General features: G+C 36.6%; 1 protein-coding gene across 1 annotated transcript in view; it reads left to right on the top strand.

Moving 5' to 3' along the window:
- LOC121853544 (dopamine receptor 1-like) overlaps positions 1-11,703 on the top strand; it is a 38,577-nt gene extending 26,874 nt beyond the window's left edge. Inside the window, exons 4-6 of the mRNA XM_042347747.1 lie at positions 573-782; positions 6,159-6,370; positions 7,928-11,703. Coding sequence (XP_042203681.1) covers positions 573-782; positions 6,159-6,370; positions 7,928-8,132 — 627 coding nt within the window. The 3' untranslated portion in view covers positions 8,133-11,703. The remainder of the gene's footprint in view (positions 1-572; positions 783-6,158; positions 6,371-7,927) is intronic.
- Positions 11,704-17,509: the final 5,806 nt, after the last annotated feature.

Raw genomic sequence — 17,509 nt, 5'->3', positions numbered from 1 at the left:
GATAACAAGCATTGCATTGACTGGGATAATGCCTCCTCAATATTACCATGTAATTCAATTGATAGTAGGAACATCATAGAATCTAGTCTTATTAAACATACCGAAGCATTCAACGTGAATTTGAGTAACGGCATGTACAAGCTGGACAATTTTGTAATTAAGAAGATTTGTGATCAGGTGAGAAGGCCGGGTCACTTGACCATCTGACCTGACCACCAACCGTTGTGTGCTATTTAAAGATTAGTAGGGTCATTACCTAATACCTGACCATCGTGGACCTGGTCTCACCCTCCTCTGTATATATACACGTTGATTTGTATTACTCTCTCTAGTCTGTACTCACCCCTGAAGATGTGAATTACACGAAAGCGCTTGGGAACTTCGTGTTTCTTCTTTCCTTGTGGTTATCAGCACATATATATATATATATATATATATATATATATATATATATATATATATATATATATATATATATATATATATATATATATATATATACTTCATTTCTCTTCCGATGTGCCTCCCCTCTTCTGCTTCTCTCACAAACAACCTTGTGTTTTGTCCCCTAGGCTTTGGTGCGCCCCGTGACCCTGGGAGCTCTGGAGGGTGACACGTCCAGACCCAAGAAGGTGGCGGCACCGTGCCACGTCTCAGAATCTAAGGCCGCCACTACTGTCGGCATCATCGTCGGCACCTTCCTCACCTGCTGGGTTCCCTTCTTTTGCGTCAACATCGCCGCCGCCTTCTGTCAAGGATGTATAAAAGACGAGGTGTTCAAGGTGAGGGCGCGGGGGGGAGTGTGTTGAGAAGTGTTTTGGTGAACGAGCACTGAAGGAAAATAAGAGAGTGTTGAAGTGATCGAGTAAGGACGTGTGGGATTGAGCCAAGTTCCTTTGAAGGTGGTGAAGGAAGGCGGGAATATAGAAACGAGAGGTAAGAGGGAGAGTTCGGGAGATGAGAGTATGTGGCACCGAAGAGGAGGAAGACGTAAGAGAGATTAGTAGGTGGTGAAGCTGTTAATGTTGGGAGCAATGAGACAAAGGAGTAGAGAGAATGAGAAGAGGAGGGAGAGCAGACAAAATATTATTAAAGAATTGATGGGGAGTGATTTGGAGAGGGAGAAGGAGTAGAGAAGAGAGAAGGATGAGACACTGGGAAGGGAAGGAGTGAGGAAGGGAGGGGAGGTGAGTGAGCAGTCCTGAAATACCATATGTAATTTAAGGTGTGAATGGGGAAATGTTTAAGAATGGTAATGATGAAAATTGGATTATGAAGACATGAAAAACAGATGAAATGGCAAAGAAAATACAAAATAAAAATAATATAAGAAATAAATAAACAGACGGAACAAAATGACAGAAAGATTTACAAGTAAGTCTATAACATTTAAGAAAATGGACAGTTGACAAGTCCTTATGAAAGACAGACATGATCCTTATACGGTGGATAACATTGTAAAACATCCACGTCGTTAAGAGAAAAGATGTTATCCTGACCAAGAAGTGTCGCATCAGGGCCTGTGATCCAGCACCACCTCTCTCTCTCTCTCGCTCTCTCTCTCTCTCTCTCTCTCTCTCTCTCGCTCTCTCTCTCGCTCTCTCTCTCTCTTTCTCCATTTATTTTATGCCCAGAGTAACCTGAAATTTAATGTACCTGACACAGTCCATTTTTGGGTTTAGTTAAACTCAAATAGAACAAAAATAGTGTTAATTTTGCAAATAATACAAAGAGGACACAAATATATGGTGTCCCATATACAGGCCGCTAGACAGTACCCTCCCAAAAATAAACCAAATAATATTTTTTCTACCATTATTATTTGGTGTTACTATTTTCTACTCTTTGAAGTATTTTACATAAACTTGGCAACAAAAATGCATAAAAAAAAATAAACATTTTATGCTAAAATTACATAGTCATCAAGGCAATACCCATCTAAAATGAAGAAAAAACGTTTTTGTTTTTTGTGCCACTGTGTGTTACTCTAAAACATTTCACATTTTGTAAAAATATTTATAAAATCCTATAATACATTTTGTATTTCAATAATATTGGCCTCCATGCATTACCAATATATAAATGAACAATTTATCTAGAATGTGTGATACTGTTTGAAGCACTTTACATGGACTCCTCTATGGCATTTTTCACATATTGTGGTAGTTTGTGATGACAGTGTGCACACCTGTTTTGCACCCAATGTGCAAGCTAATCGTATCTTCTATCTGACCCATTAAGAGGTGGTCTTCTTTGATAACTGCGATAACGCTCTAAATAAAAGCGTGCAACACATCTTCAGAAGGACAGCAGATCTAAGGAAGCATTGGGAACACACTTTCGATGTGGTTGTCGTGCATTATTCATTATTGAATCAATACATAAGTTACCAACCCCGAATACGTTTTCTCTCCTCTCACACGAATCCTGGCCTCGGCTCTATTTGGAGCCATCCTGACCACACAGCTGTTGTAAGCATGCTTCCTGGCTGGTTATTCATGGTACCACTACCATCTTCGTCTCCTGAATCTTCATCAGTAATGTCACCTGTAACTTGTTATGGTGGTGCAAAGTATAGCTTGTTACTTGGCAGGAACATGCACTTCATTTTCAGTGTCATCTTAAACATCTACCAATCCTGAAGGCCTCGAAAGATAGAAAAATCAACTTTTTGAACCTTTTTTTGTAAATATATAATGTTTAGAGAGTTGTTTGATAAATGATCAGTGTGATACAAAAATACAAGACGGGCTGAAAGAATATCCTATACCAATAGGGTGTGTCATAGGAGGGAAGATCAGCTAAAACTAATGGCCCATCACTTTTTTGGTAGATTTTAGTGTATATAAACGGAAAATAATTTCAGTTTTAATATTTTGCAACCTTTTACTAGGTAAATTTTAGCGTGAAATTTATCGAAAATCTAACGTACAGCTGCATTAGTGCATTACAATTAAATAGTGAACATTGCTTTCTGACTTCATTCTTTAAATGTCCCAATATTTTCTCTGCTCGCATTCCTGATATTTGCAAGCTTTATAATATTTGGTGATGGCTGCTTGTGTCAGGACGAGAGGGAACCAAAAATCCAGCCATATCTCAGCCTTCACTATCTTGGGTCTGGGAGAGAGCTCCTGAAGTCGAGTTGCTCTACATTGAGAGATGCTTTTGAGATACGGTGTTTTAATCAGGCAAATCAGTGAAAAGCAGTCCAAAGAACTATGCAAACAAAGACATTGCCAGTATTATGACCAAAGTTGTCTTGGCACAGTACACTCTGGCTAACGCCAGTTCAAGCCTCCAGTCATAACAAGTCAGAAGAAGATTAGAAGTGAGAGATCATAGGTAGATGGACTTCTTGGGAGAGGAAAACCTAGCATATAGCTTGCTACAACTGACCAGTTATTTGACATAATTACTTGCAAGTGCCCAATTGTTCTCTGGTCCTGGGAGTTTGATAAGATCAGACTCTGTAAATCCGAGGCCCACATCTCCTGTATTTGCAAGCGTGAACTGAAGATTCCTGTGGATCGAACTGGCATTTGTCAAAGCACAGAGAGAGAAGATCAAGGAAGTATAGGGGCTCTCATGATTTCTAGCCAAGATATTCCGGAGTCCAAGAGACAGGAGGCTGCCACAGAGAGACAGAGGAGAAGAGTTGCCGAGGAAAAGAGGACTTGAGAAGGCCCAGGGTGAGGTAAAAAGGCCGATGATTGGAGTCAAGCTGATTCAGAGTTTAATGACTTCCCATGGCTGATCCGCTGAGTGCTGACCAGAAGAATGGTGACTTTGTCCCTAACCCAGAAACACAATGATCCAAAACCTTCCAGGCATAAGATTCGAAATAGAAAGATATCCCGAGCATAGCTCTCTGGCCAGCATGCGACACCACACTGGTCTCAGAGAAACTGCAGAGATAGCAACAGCTGCCTGATTGACGGTGGTTTGATAACACCTGATGATGTTCACCTGGTGATAGATCATCATAACAAAGTAAGGAGAGTTCAGGAGAAACTTGTCAGTAACCTAGAAGAGGAGTTTGATAAGGGGATAAGAGAAAATGGAATCAATTGTTTGTTCTTTGATGGGAGAAGGGATGACACTAAAGTGTTCATGAAAGTTGGAGATTTTGACAAGTTGTTCCCTGCCATGGTGAAGGAGGAACACTACTCCTGCTGCAGTGAACCAGGAGGGAAGTATTTGTGGCAGTTCACTCCAGAGAAAGATGACATCAGGAAACCAGCTGAGGTAGTGGCAGATATCATTGTGAACTGGCTCAGAGAGAGGAACGTAGACCAGACCCTGCAGCCATTGGAGGGGACAGCACCAACACGAACACAGGGTGGCAATGGGGGGGTCATACAGTGGATAGAGCGGAAGATTGGGAGGAAGCTGGTCTGGATTGTTTGTGACCTCCACACCAACGAGTTGCAACTCAGACATCTGATCCAGGAGCTGGATGGCAAGACTCTTTCAAACAACAGATGGTCTGGTCCTCTTGGCAAGATGCTGGACTCTGCCACTGAGTTAGAAATAAATCCGAGCTTTGAAAAAATCACAGTTGGCCCTCCACTCGTTGAGCTTGCACATACTGTCATTGACGACCTGAGTACTGACCAGTACTATGGTTACATGATTTGCAGTGCCATCAAAACTGGGGTCATGCCTGATAGACTTGCTTACCTGCAGATAGGTCCAGTCTCACATTCTAGGTGGCTCACAACGGCTCTCAGGTTCTGCAGAATTTGGGTCGCTCATCATAAACTGAAAGGGAACCAGCTTCACAACCTGAGACTTATTGTCCAATTCATCGTGAGTGTCTACTTGCCAAATTGGTTCAACACCAAGGTCAAGTCATCGTTCTCCGAAGGTCCGAGGCATGTTCTCTTCCAGCTTGAGCTCCTGAGGAGTCAGCCAAGGAAGGTTGTTCAGATTGTGGAGCAGACTGTGAGGAGATCTTCCTGGTATGCTCATCCCGAGGCAGTTCTGCAGACAATGCTCTGCAGTAAGGATGAGGAGGAGAGAAGAGTGGCAGTCAAAAAGATCTTGGATATGAGACTTATGAGAGGATCTGGGCATGACGAATCAGTTGGTGACGATTCCTTCAGGGTCAGAAGACTCCTGAAGTCAATCTAGGTGCCAAGACCCTCACTGATCTCATAGATCTGGATAACATCCAGGCTGGCAGTGAGCCCCCTCTTACCTGCAGCCTCACCAATGTTCAAGTCAGAGCTTTCCTGGACAACCCCATGCATGTCCCTGCCTGGCCCTCGCACACCCAGAGTATAGAGCGTTGTGTACAGCAAGTGAGCGAGGCCAGCAGTCACGTGTACAGCCAGGAGAGGAGGGAAGGCTACATCCGAGCTCAGGTGGTCAGCAGGGAGGTGATGAGTAGAAACAGAAGCAAGAAAGACATGTTCTCTATGGTGTGCAGCAACACCGGGTCGTAGTAGTAAAACCGGTTTTTGTATTTGATGATTTTGTTTTCTAAAGGAATATTAAATTTAATAAATGTGTCAAGATCATTCGTTTCACTATTCTGGATCATTTTCATCCTAATAAATTAACCTGATACATTTACTTTACTTTAAATAAGCTATTTAGTGGTGCTGGTAAAAGGGTGGGAATACTGAATTTTCATAAGATTTCAAGTTAAAATTTACCTAGCAAAAAATGAAAACTTTTCAAATCTGAAGATATCACATGATTCTGCACATAGAACTACATCATTAATACCATGGGCCGATTTTTCAAACTCAAAAAAAAAAAATTCGCCTCCGTATGACACACCCTACTATACCAAGGCATACATGTTGGTAGGCAAATTTAGAATAACCATTGTACTGTACTGTGCAATCTTACAGTTAGAAATATCTTTCTCTATATCAGGAATACTAAATTGCATTCAAATATTAATTAGAAATGGGCACTTAGACACGTGGACAATAAATTGTTGGCCAAACGAATACAGGAGGGAGGGACTAGTTTATTTTGGTGTACTAAATAGAAGATGTCTGACCGTCTAAGATTTCTCTCTGTTCTTCTCTTTCTCTCAATATTGTATTCGTTGCACTTGGTACCTATTATCACTAAGAACTGAAACTACAGTAATTTATACTCTGACAAGGACCTCTCTCCCTCTCTCACCCTCTCTACAGACGCTGACGTGGTTCGGGTACACCAACTCCTCCTTTAACCCCATCATCTACAGCATCTTCAACCAGGAATTCAGAGATGCATTCAAGCGGATCCTCACCTCGAGGTGCAGGCCGTGTCCCTCCTGCTGCTCTCAGACCTGTTGCTGTGGGGATTCCAGCGGCTTCCCTCCCTACTCCCCCTACTCCTGTTGCAGCTGTTGTCCGCTGGAGAAGTAGGTTACTCGGTGATCCAGACATGTACGACTGGTCCTACTTGCGGATGTTTTTTTTCAGTTGTTTTATTCGTTTATTCTTTTTTATATAATTTACTGTCTTTTGTTTGTCTCTTCTAGTTTATATCTATTTTCTTTTTGTGTGTAGTTTTTTTTCATTTATTCATCCTTTTATTTATTAGTTCTATTGTTATTCATTATCATTATTTAATATATCTTTATTCTCTACTAATATATTATTATTCCCCTATATATATACGAATCACTTTATTTATTTTTATATATTATCTGTTTCTGGTTTTTTTTGGGTTACTCATTTGGTTTTTGCAATGCGATATCGGAATTTTGCATTCATTTTGCACCGACATCTTACAAGACATAACTGGGCGCTTTCCGTCGTCCCAAGATCACTAGGTGAGTGTGCTATATATAAACATATACATCACACTGTGTCTTAACCCTTCCAAACTATGTCCTAAACTCACGACATTGCCTTCAGCTCACTACACTATGTCTAGATCTCACTACACTGCGTCTTAAGCTCATCACACAGTACCAGGAGCAACGTGCGTCAGTAACCTTACCTGTCATGTTCTGCATCATAAACACGCCACACTATCCTCAGGGTTTCAATGGTACCACACTGTCCCAAGATTAAGTAACAAAAAAAAAAAAAGATATCCCCAAGTTTCGAATACTTCTGCTACAGCATGTGAGAACCCCTGTAAGTGTCAATATTACACACACGTCCAAACCTTCGTTGCTGTTTCATATTTAATAAAAATTAAACAACATCTAGGAGAGTCAAAGTTTTGTTTCTTTTGTTTCATAAATCACTAAATGATTTACTTAATATTTATTCATATATTTTCGTTTTGAAATCGACTGAATTATATTTGTTCAAGAAAATTTAATTTGTTAACAATTCTTGCAATATATTCTGTGTTTTCCTTCAGGCGCTTAATAAACTCTACAATATACTATATAACATATATATTATCCAACAAGCTTTATACATCTATGAGTCTTCTTCCCACCCTTCAGTAGCGACATTCCAGAGTATCATTAATGAATCTCTCTCTCTCTCTCTCTCTCTCTCTCTCTCTCTCTCTCTCTCTCTGTTTGTTTAGAGATTTCACCCAAGGCAACTTTTTTGGTTTCTACCTAACTTACAACACAGAGCTACTTGACTTCTTTTAGTACTGTCTTTGTTGGCAGTACCTTTGTTTATCTTACCAGTTGTAGTTTGTTGGGAAAGTTGCCATCCTTTATTCTCTCCTTACGTCCCAATTCACTGTTTTATTTTTCAGTTTGTGTTTATGAGTTGATCTTGTTAATTCTTACTCCTCTGTCTCTTTCCCTCCATCATATTTCATTACTTTATCTCCCTCAGTTCACATTCTTTATCTCGTTATTCTTGTCCATGCATCATTTCGTCTTTCCTGACAGTTCCCTAAGCCACACATGTTAACCCCCCCCTTCCTGTTTGTCAATCAGTTTTAGCCAATCAATTTCTCCACATGTCGCTAAGTCTTCATCTTCGTGTACCTATTACAGAAGTCGTCCAAGGACAAGCGCAAGGAGTAGCGTGCCCCTGTGTGTGGAGGTGCCCCGCCACCACCACCAGAATGGCTCCTCTTCTACAGCACTCACTGAATACACGGTGCTTGACGCCTTGGCCACCCCTAGGCTCTCCCATGACCGTTCCAGGGCATCCTCTGGAGAGCGTTGCCTCATCTTGGAACAGATATCCGCTATTTGAAGACCAGAGTGATTGGATCTCCGTTTTTTCTGAGGTTTTGGAGATGTGCGTTCTCATCATTTGACGTCTGGGAGAAATGGTAGATCTCCGATGATTGAGATTTTGACGTCTGGCATAAAAATATTCCGTCATTTGAATTGTAAAATATTTTATATTTCTATAATTTTGGGGAGTCCGAATGATTAGATTCCCATATTTATTCAGATATGTAAAATAGTGTGTCTCTATTCTACTGAGTTTTGACATATTGTCAGATCTTTGTTCTTCACAATGTGTAAACTGCATGATTACTGTCTGTGAGATCTTAATCGGAGAGATGGTCTTCAAGGCTTAGAAGAGTGTGATCCCCATTATTGAGGTATGATAGGAACAAAACTATTATCTTAATAATGGAAGAAGTATTTTTTTATGAATTGAAGAAGACGAAGTTTGTGGTATTTCAGAGTATATGATTTCATATCTACTGATTGTGAGGCTGGAGAGAGCACTTTTTCTAGGTCAGGGACAAGGAGAATATTGTCAATTAATAATTAGAGACCCTAGTAACACATGTCTCTGATAAAAGAAAGGTAAAAAGCCTTTGCCAAAAGGAAGCCATTCCCCTTATGAAAAAGGTGGAGTCGACATTATTATGGCATATCAAACGAGTTTCAGATTATCGACAACGCGGCGCATTACTTTCGAAAGGTCTCCTCTGAAATTCCGTTGAAGGCAAGTGGCACCAGTGCCCTGTTACGTCTTCAGGAGTGAGTTTCATGAGACCTCAACTGTCTTGCAGGGTCCCTCCGTCCTCTCGCTGCGTCCTCAAGTTTGACTGCAAGAGGCCAGTAATCCGGGAAAAGAGGTCAGACACCTCTTGACAGTAAATGGTCAGTTCTTCAGACAACAAAGCCAAAGTCCCCAAGACAAAGTATATTTATATTGTGAGAAGAAGGAAAAGGCCAGAAGCTTCTGTAACTACATACATTTATTACGGAATACAGAGTTCAGAAGTCCAGCTTTGGTAAGAATCCTGTTTCCTCTTACTTTAAGGTGAAGAGAAGGAGGAGGAGGAGGAGGAGGAGATAATTTCTGTAACAAGTCTATGTGTTAAAACGATGGCATATTACTCTGAAACGTAAACATACCTGGTTCTTCCACTGTAGTTATTTTTCATTCATGTAATATAATTTTGAGGTAACCAGCATAGTAAAACAGCAAAGTGTACGTGATATAAAGATTTTTTAGCTGTACTTATGCTGTATATGTAGCTAGATATGTATGTTCTTAGAAAGTGTCACCCCAAGGAAACCTTTTACAACAAAAGTGAAGTGTTATGAAAAAGCTTACTTATAAATCTTAAGAACAAAATTGTACTGTTAATTATTTATGAATAATTTGTAAAGAAGAACTGAACCTAGAATCATGGCGACAAGAAAATAGTGATAGTAAATTTTAAACGTGAATCTTAATTGTATTTTATTTGAGAGGAGAAAAGAAAAAAAATACAGTTCCCCTTCCGTCATCGTGGTGCCAAATGATGTAATTGGCCAAAAGGAGGGCTCAGCTGATTGGCCAGAACGTGCGGATGGAACAATGTGATTGACCAGACCGTGAAGATGGTTATTCCTCTCAGTCAGCTGCTAGTCTTGTGTGCAGTACAGTACATTACAGTATATACCCGGGGACAACTTCTGGCACTCATTGAAATATTATTACGTTGTGTTCATATTAAAATAGAAAAGTCACTTGGAATCAAGATTTTTTTTAAGAACGATCCAAGAATCACTGAAAAGGTTTTCCATTTATAAAGAAAACGGCTTGAAAGAAAGGCACCAAAGACACGCCATTAAGTAAAGCTGGAAGATGGAGTTAATCTCCCTAAAGTCTAATGCTCTGTGTTTAACAAGTGGATGCTATTTTTTATTCTCAGAGTCATTAGTCGTATATCAGACACAAAATGATTCCCTATACATATATACCTACAATAATACTGTTGTTACATAGATTTCGCACATGATGTGAAACTACGTGAATGGAAAAATAAATTGTAGGACACTGCCAATATGGTAATATCGACTAGAAACTAAGAGCATTTCGTAAAATGTTTATGTGGTTGGGGGGCAAAAGCCGATATCAGGTAGAAGAAACGTAAACCCCAAATACGGATCTAATATGAAAAGCTGATTGGTTGGCAGCGGTAGCCTGTATAGTAGCTGGCCAATTCCAAGTCGATTCCAGGAACTGAAAACACAATCCCCAGAAGACCGATGATTGGTTCAAACATTATCTAATCAGCCAATCAAAAACATGAATATAATATATTATAATTTGAGAGAGTTAACTAAGAAAATAATTGTACTATAACATAAAGTAATGTAAAATAAAAAGTTGCAAGAACTTATAATGAAATGCCCCCAAAAAGTGGTTTTAACACTGAGGTAACAAAGATTTAAACATGTCAGTGATGTCGCTCTTGTCTCTCATTAATATAAATCAATATTAGTTTTTTATTCGTACAACCTCGTATCTTCCCTGTGTGATACCAATAAGAGGAAGACTTATGAAGGAAAAAAGCTGATATGAAGGCTGAAAAGATGAAAGGAAGATAATTGCTGTTTCGTAACAAAACAAAAAATATTTATATATATATATATATATATATATATATATATATATATATATATATATATATATATATATATATATATATATATATATATATATATATATATATATATACATAAAAAAAGAGATGAGTGGGAACAGCGCCATAATATAAACAGACGAGCTGACGATGAACTTACTGATGATGATGACTATATACCCTGAAGGTGATGACGATAACACGGCCCTGGTAACACGCTCTGTCGGGGTCACTGTTTCCACCTGAGGATATCTCGTGTCGGTTATTTGATATAAACATTTATCAGCTGCTCTTCCCATATATCTGCACAGTATTCTATAAGGGCATTGGTTAGAAGTATTATTCCCTCAATGAGATATTTTGTTTGACCAATTATTTAATGCAGTTGAAAAATGTTGATATAAAGACTGATTGAAGGTCTTTGAATAATAATATTTTTAAGGGCATTTTCGAAACACTGATTTATTATTGATGGCATAAGGTGAAGGTGATGGTAGACTGACAACAAAGGTGATCAAGAATCAATCATAAGGTGCGTCAGCATGGGCTAGTTTATACTGACTGGGCAACTTTCCGCTGCGCTGTACGGCTCACCACCACTGTATACACACCATTTACCAGCTAACGAGACAGAACTTAAAGTTAACGTGCCTAAAGCTCAGTAATATAAACACTTAAATTCTATTGATAATGGTGGGTTAAATTTTGAATTAAAATGAGGATATAACAGAATTATTAACCATACACCCGGCAGCTAACTGGGCCATGCTGTCAGCACACCACCCCTTGACGGACTTATCTCTGTCAGTCATGTCAGTTAGTCAGGTTTGTATTCATAGAGAAATGCATAACACATTTAAAAAAAAAAAAAGGTTTGATTCTTGATGATGAGGAAGATGGTGAGGAGTAAATGTGATCTATAGTGTTTATGGTGAAACTAGTCAATTAAATGGTAATTAAGTGTATGATGATGGTGATGATGATGAGGTGATGATGATGATGATTATAATGACGTTGACCAAAAAAATTTAACGCCCTAAGACTAAGATGCGTAACGTAACATAAACTGCCGTGCGCTACAAGAAGAAAATAATCAAGATCACTGGTTCGTGTGTTGTATAATTAATTGTTGATACATTTTGAACGTATAGTGATAAAATAATCAGAGTGAAGAGAATGTGAATCAGTATTTGTCATAAACGCAGAAAAAGAAACAAGTAATAATATATATAGGAAGTGTCCTTCATCTACTCTTCAGTTTATCATTATTCTCTTCTGACTCTGACATTCATCATAAACACATCCGTTTTTTCTTGTTTTTCCGTAATGTATAGAGTCTTGTGTCGAGCATAATTATGTCGATTCCATTATTGGTAACTTGCATCAGTAATGTAAATTTACGTTGTAAATAACAGTATGAAAAACTGAGGTTTCTTTCCTTTCATAATTTTCCTATAAAATTTATTACCCAATATGTGTATGTAAACACATGTATATACACTTTAAACGCACACACACACAGTATACATGGGGCCTATATGTTATGGTAAATAGGGATGATTACTGGTAGCGATCACTCCTGTTGTATTCATATTTTGTGAAAAATTCTGACTAGCCATAAATAATAAGTTAGGCCGTAAAAATACATACAAATGAAAAGTTTCATACAAAACCTTACCTAAAGTAAAGTAACCTAACCTAACCTAACCTAATCAGCTTTCGATATATATGAAAGAGGGCAAATTTTAACATATACAAATTAATTTCGATTGTGTTCTAGTAATAAAAAAAAACTTTTCCCTATTAGGCAAACATTTCACTTGATTTTTAAGGATAAATCGGCAATTATCTTTATTTAGCGTACCGTGTGTGTGTGTTTATTGCGCTAATAGGGGTAATTGCCAATTAGCGATAACTCCTCTGTATTTATCCTTTAAAACTAGTAACTGGTAATAAACGGTCATGTAGGTCGTAAAAAAAAAAAAAAATATATATATATATATATATATATATATATATATATATATATATATATATATATATATATATATATATATATGCAAGTAAATCACTGTAGGTGAAGGAATCACAAGGAAAGTTTCAGTGCTTCACATCTCAGGGTGAGTGCTCACCCCTGAAGATGTGAATTACACGAGCGCTTGGGAACTTCGTGAATTCTCTTTCCTTGTGTAATATATATATATATATATATATATATATATATATATATATATATATATATATATATATATATATATACATATATTTATATATATTTATATATATATATATATATATATATATATATACATATATTTATATATATTATATATATATATATATATATATATATATATATATATATATATATATATATATATATATATATATATATATATATATATATATATATATATATATATATATAAATGTTTGATACAAAACCTAAAATTATGTTATGTAAGGCGTCGTTTACTATTATAAATTAGCACAAAATTATACCTAAAGTAGGTTAAGTTAGGTTAGGTTAGGTTAGGTTAGGTTAGGTATGGGTACGTTGTGTTAAGTTACTTTACGTTACGTTACGTTAGGTTTTGTACGATACTTTTCATTTATATGTATTTTTACGACCTACATGGTCGTTTATTACCAAATACAAGATTCTATAAGGGATAAATACATAGGAGTTATTGCTAATCGGAAATTATCCCGAATTGGTGTTCACAATACGCAGTTATGGCCAGGTTTAATGAGTGGCCTTGTATTGTTATCTACAATGGTCACTGAAGATGAGTGACGTAAATTCCTGATATGTTTGTTTGTGTATTAAAACATAAATAAAGACGTTTTCACTACTAAAGTTGGGAATTACTTAATTTAACAGGTTATATATAGTATATATATATATATATATATATATATATATATATATATATAATATATATATATGTATATATATATATATATATATATATATATATATATATATATATATATATATATATATATATATATATATATATATATATATATATATATATATATATATATATATATATATATATATATATATATATATATATATATATATATATATATATATATATATATATATATATATATATATATATATATATATATATATAAATTAATTATTCAGAAACCTTTTACTTCCACTCTAATTTACAGTGTAAGGCTGTAAGCCTGATGAATCGCTCGTAACATGATGCGCCTCTCAACATCATTAGCAAGGTACAGTACATTATGCAGGTCTTACCCAAAATAACTATTGTTGTATTATCCTCATTACTTACGATTACTGTTGTTAGTGTGACTCCCATCTTGTTTGTATTATATACCTCTGTTATTTTACACAATTCGCCATCATTACGTTTCATTCATATAATCTTCCTTCTGTTATCTTCAAAATACTTCTTGCGTCATTTGTCTTATGCATAATCTTTGTTCTGAATATTGCTCCTCCTCTTTATCATTATTGTCTACAAACTGATTACTAGACGGTACTAATATTTACCCCCATAGTATTTCATTTTTGGAATGTGATATAGAACAGTTGATTCACATGTTACGTTACGGTTCTGTATGAATGAATCATTCCTAGTGACCATTTATGTAGTTTAGTTTAAAACTAAAATTATCAGAGTTCTGTGAGAACAAGCAATACTTTATCATGGGTGTAACACACCGACACAAAATCATTCTCACCATTGTCAATTTACCTGCCTCTCTCTCTCTCTCTCTTCCCTTTAGTCTCTAACTTCCACATTCTTAACATCACATTTTTCAACCCATACAGTTATATACGCCAAAACCAAACTAAGCTCATAGCCACATGTAAATCCATTTCTCATCTGGTTATATATATATATATATATATATATATATATATATATATATATATATATATATATATATATATATATATATATATATATATATATATAGGGCTTAATGTTTAATAAAGTTTAGAGCGCAGCTCTGAAAATTGTCATTTTAACTATTATTTGATTTTTTAGTCATTTAAGCATTAAACTTGCCTTACCTAACCCAGCCGAACTTGCCCTAACCAAACCTAACTTAACCAGATCACTCCTAACCAAACCTAACTTAACCAGATCACTCCTAACCAAACCTAACCTAACATAATTATACCTAATATAATGACAATCTATAATATTTTCTTATTATTGTCCTAAGCAAACTAATGTTAGTTAATTATTCAAATTTTCAATGATTAACATTAGGTGGCGAGGTAACAACCCTGTTAGTCTCAGTCCAGAAAATATTGTCTGCGCTGTAAACACTTTCAAGCATTCAGCCCTATTTCGTGGAACACACACACACGTTACATAAGCCCCATTGTTATTCTCCTCTCTCTGGCTTAAGAGATAAAACTGGCAATATTCCTCGTCAAGCAAGAATGCCAACCGTATCTATCAAAATACCCAGACCACCAGTTATTTTTATCTCTTGATTGTTCTATCATATTCCTCTGTAGACACAAACTGTAGACTACCCTTATAAGCAATGGTTGTTAGGGAGACTTGCTGGCACTCGAGAGCCACTGTCCTGGCGTAAACTCACAAGGTCACAGTGCCACACAGTGTACACAAGAATTACCTAGAAATGGTACCCAATTTGCTTTAGGTTTGAGTACACATTAGTTCTTACAGTCAATATATTGTTTACAGTACATTAATTAAGCTTAAGTGTAAACAAGATGGTACTGTTAAACGTGCTATGAGTGTAAGCCTTGACTAGGAGGCGTCACAGAACCTTACATGTCACTAACCCTTTTCAAAGTGCGTCAGGCATTTTTTTTTCAATATGTGTTGTATATACAGTATGGTGTACATAATAGTTAGAATATTTATTTTTGTGTACTTGTATAGCATAATAGTCAATGTGTTACCCTACAGTAGTGAACAATGCCGGATTTTACATTATATTTCGTTAGTGATTTCCGAGTTTAAGCCAAGTTTTATACAATGTGAATATGATAAATCTTTCCGGAGAATGATACCAAAAATAAAACATACATTTGGAAAAGTTTCAAGACTACCGCAGGATGTATATTGCCATATTAGGCGCAAGAAATTCATAAATGTACAGATAAGAAACACTCAAGCGAAATATATACCCTTAACACATAATAATATAAATACTCTACTATGTGAAGAAAAAGTGCACACACATATAAATTATAAGAATGTATATGCTCAAGAATACAAGATGAAGTTTTATTCAAACATAATAAAAGTAAATTAAATATCATTTGTAGAAATATCATAAGTTTCTCTCAATATTCTCATTTTTTTTATACACTGATTCTCCCACTGTGTTTGAGGTACGTGTCGTGCAGTGTGTTTTTTTGAAGATGGGTTTCGGGCCTAGCATGGTATGGGAAGGAGCGCGGGAAATAAACATTAGATACATATTGTTTATTAGTATGAATATACTGTTGACGAAGTATTAACAAGTTCCAGGTTTGGTGATGACAACAATCATGATTATGCGGTTTTTTGTATTATTATTTAAAGAATCTGATTCTCCTCTTCAATATACTAAGTATTGGAATATATTCTGCTCTAGTCTAGTATGTGTAGTCATTGTACTTGCTATGTAAAATAATTAATTACAAGCAATTGATATTCATTATATTTTTTATATACACAAAATTATGTTGATTTGTCGACTTTGTGAAGTGTTGTCGATGTGGTCTCAAAACAAAATTGTTTTAATATTGAGTGTCGATGTCTTGGTTGATGTTTTAAACATGAGAAAGACACTTTAATGGTAAAAACTAATGACATGCCAAGTGTATATCGCCAGTGATCGACTTATCCCATAATACAACACTTTAGGTTACCATCTCCAGGTTACACTTATAGAAGTCTCCTCACTAGTATCAAACTGTTGACTTTATTACCTGCAATGGAGGACAATTGTACCAGGTGATGACTTGTTGTACCAGGTGATGACTTGTTGTACCAGGTGATGACTTGTTGTACCAGGTGATGACTTGTTGTACCAGGTTGTGACGTGTTGTAACAGGTGATAACACTGTACTAAGTGATGACTTGTTGTACCAGGTGATGACTTGTACCAGGTGACTTGTTGTACCAGGTGATGACTTGTTGTACCAGGTGATGACTTGTTGTACCAGGTGATGACTTGTTGTACCAGGTGATGACGTACAGGTGATGACCTTTGTACCAGGTGATGACTTGTTGTTCAGGTGATGACTTGTTGTACCAGGTGATGACTTGTTGTACCAGGTGATGACTTGTTGCCAGGTGATGACTTGTTGTACCAGGTGATGACTTGTTGTACCAGGTGATGACTTGTTGTACCAGGTGATGACTTGTTGTACCAGGTGATGACTTGTTGTACCAGGTGATGACCTTTGTACCAGGTGATGACCTTTTGTACCAGGTGATGACCTTTTGTACCAGGTGATGACTTGTTGTTCCAGGTGATGACTTGTTGTACCAGGTGATGACTTGTTGTACCAGGTGATGACTTGTTGTACCAGGTGATGACTTGTTGTACCAGGTGATGACCTTTAGTACCAATGACCTTTTGTACCAGGTGATGACCTTTTGTACCAGGTGATGACTTGTTGTACCAGGTGATGACTTGTTGTACCAGGTGATGACTTGTTGTACCAGGTGATGACTTGTTGTACCAGGTGATGACTTGTTGTACCAGGTGATGACTTGTTGTACCA

This window comes from Homarus americanus, unplaced genomic scaffold (genome assembly GCF_018991925.1).
Source record: "Homarus americanus isolate GMGI-L3 unplaced genomic scaffold, GMGI_Hamer_2.0 scaffold4896, whole genome shotgun sequence".
NCBI classification, from domain to species: Eukaryota; Metazoa; Arthropoda; class Malacostraca; order Decapoda; family Nephropidae; genus Homarus; species Homarus americanus.
Note: the sequence above shows the minus strand (reverse complement) of the source record. Positions and strands in the feature narration are given on the sequence as shown.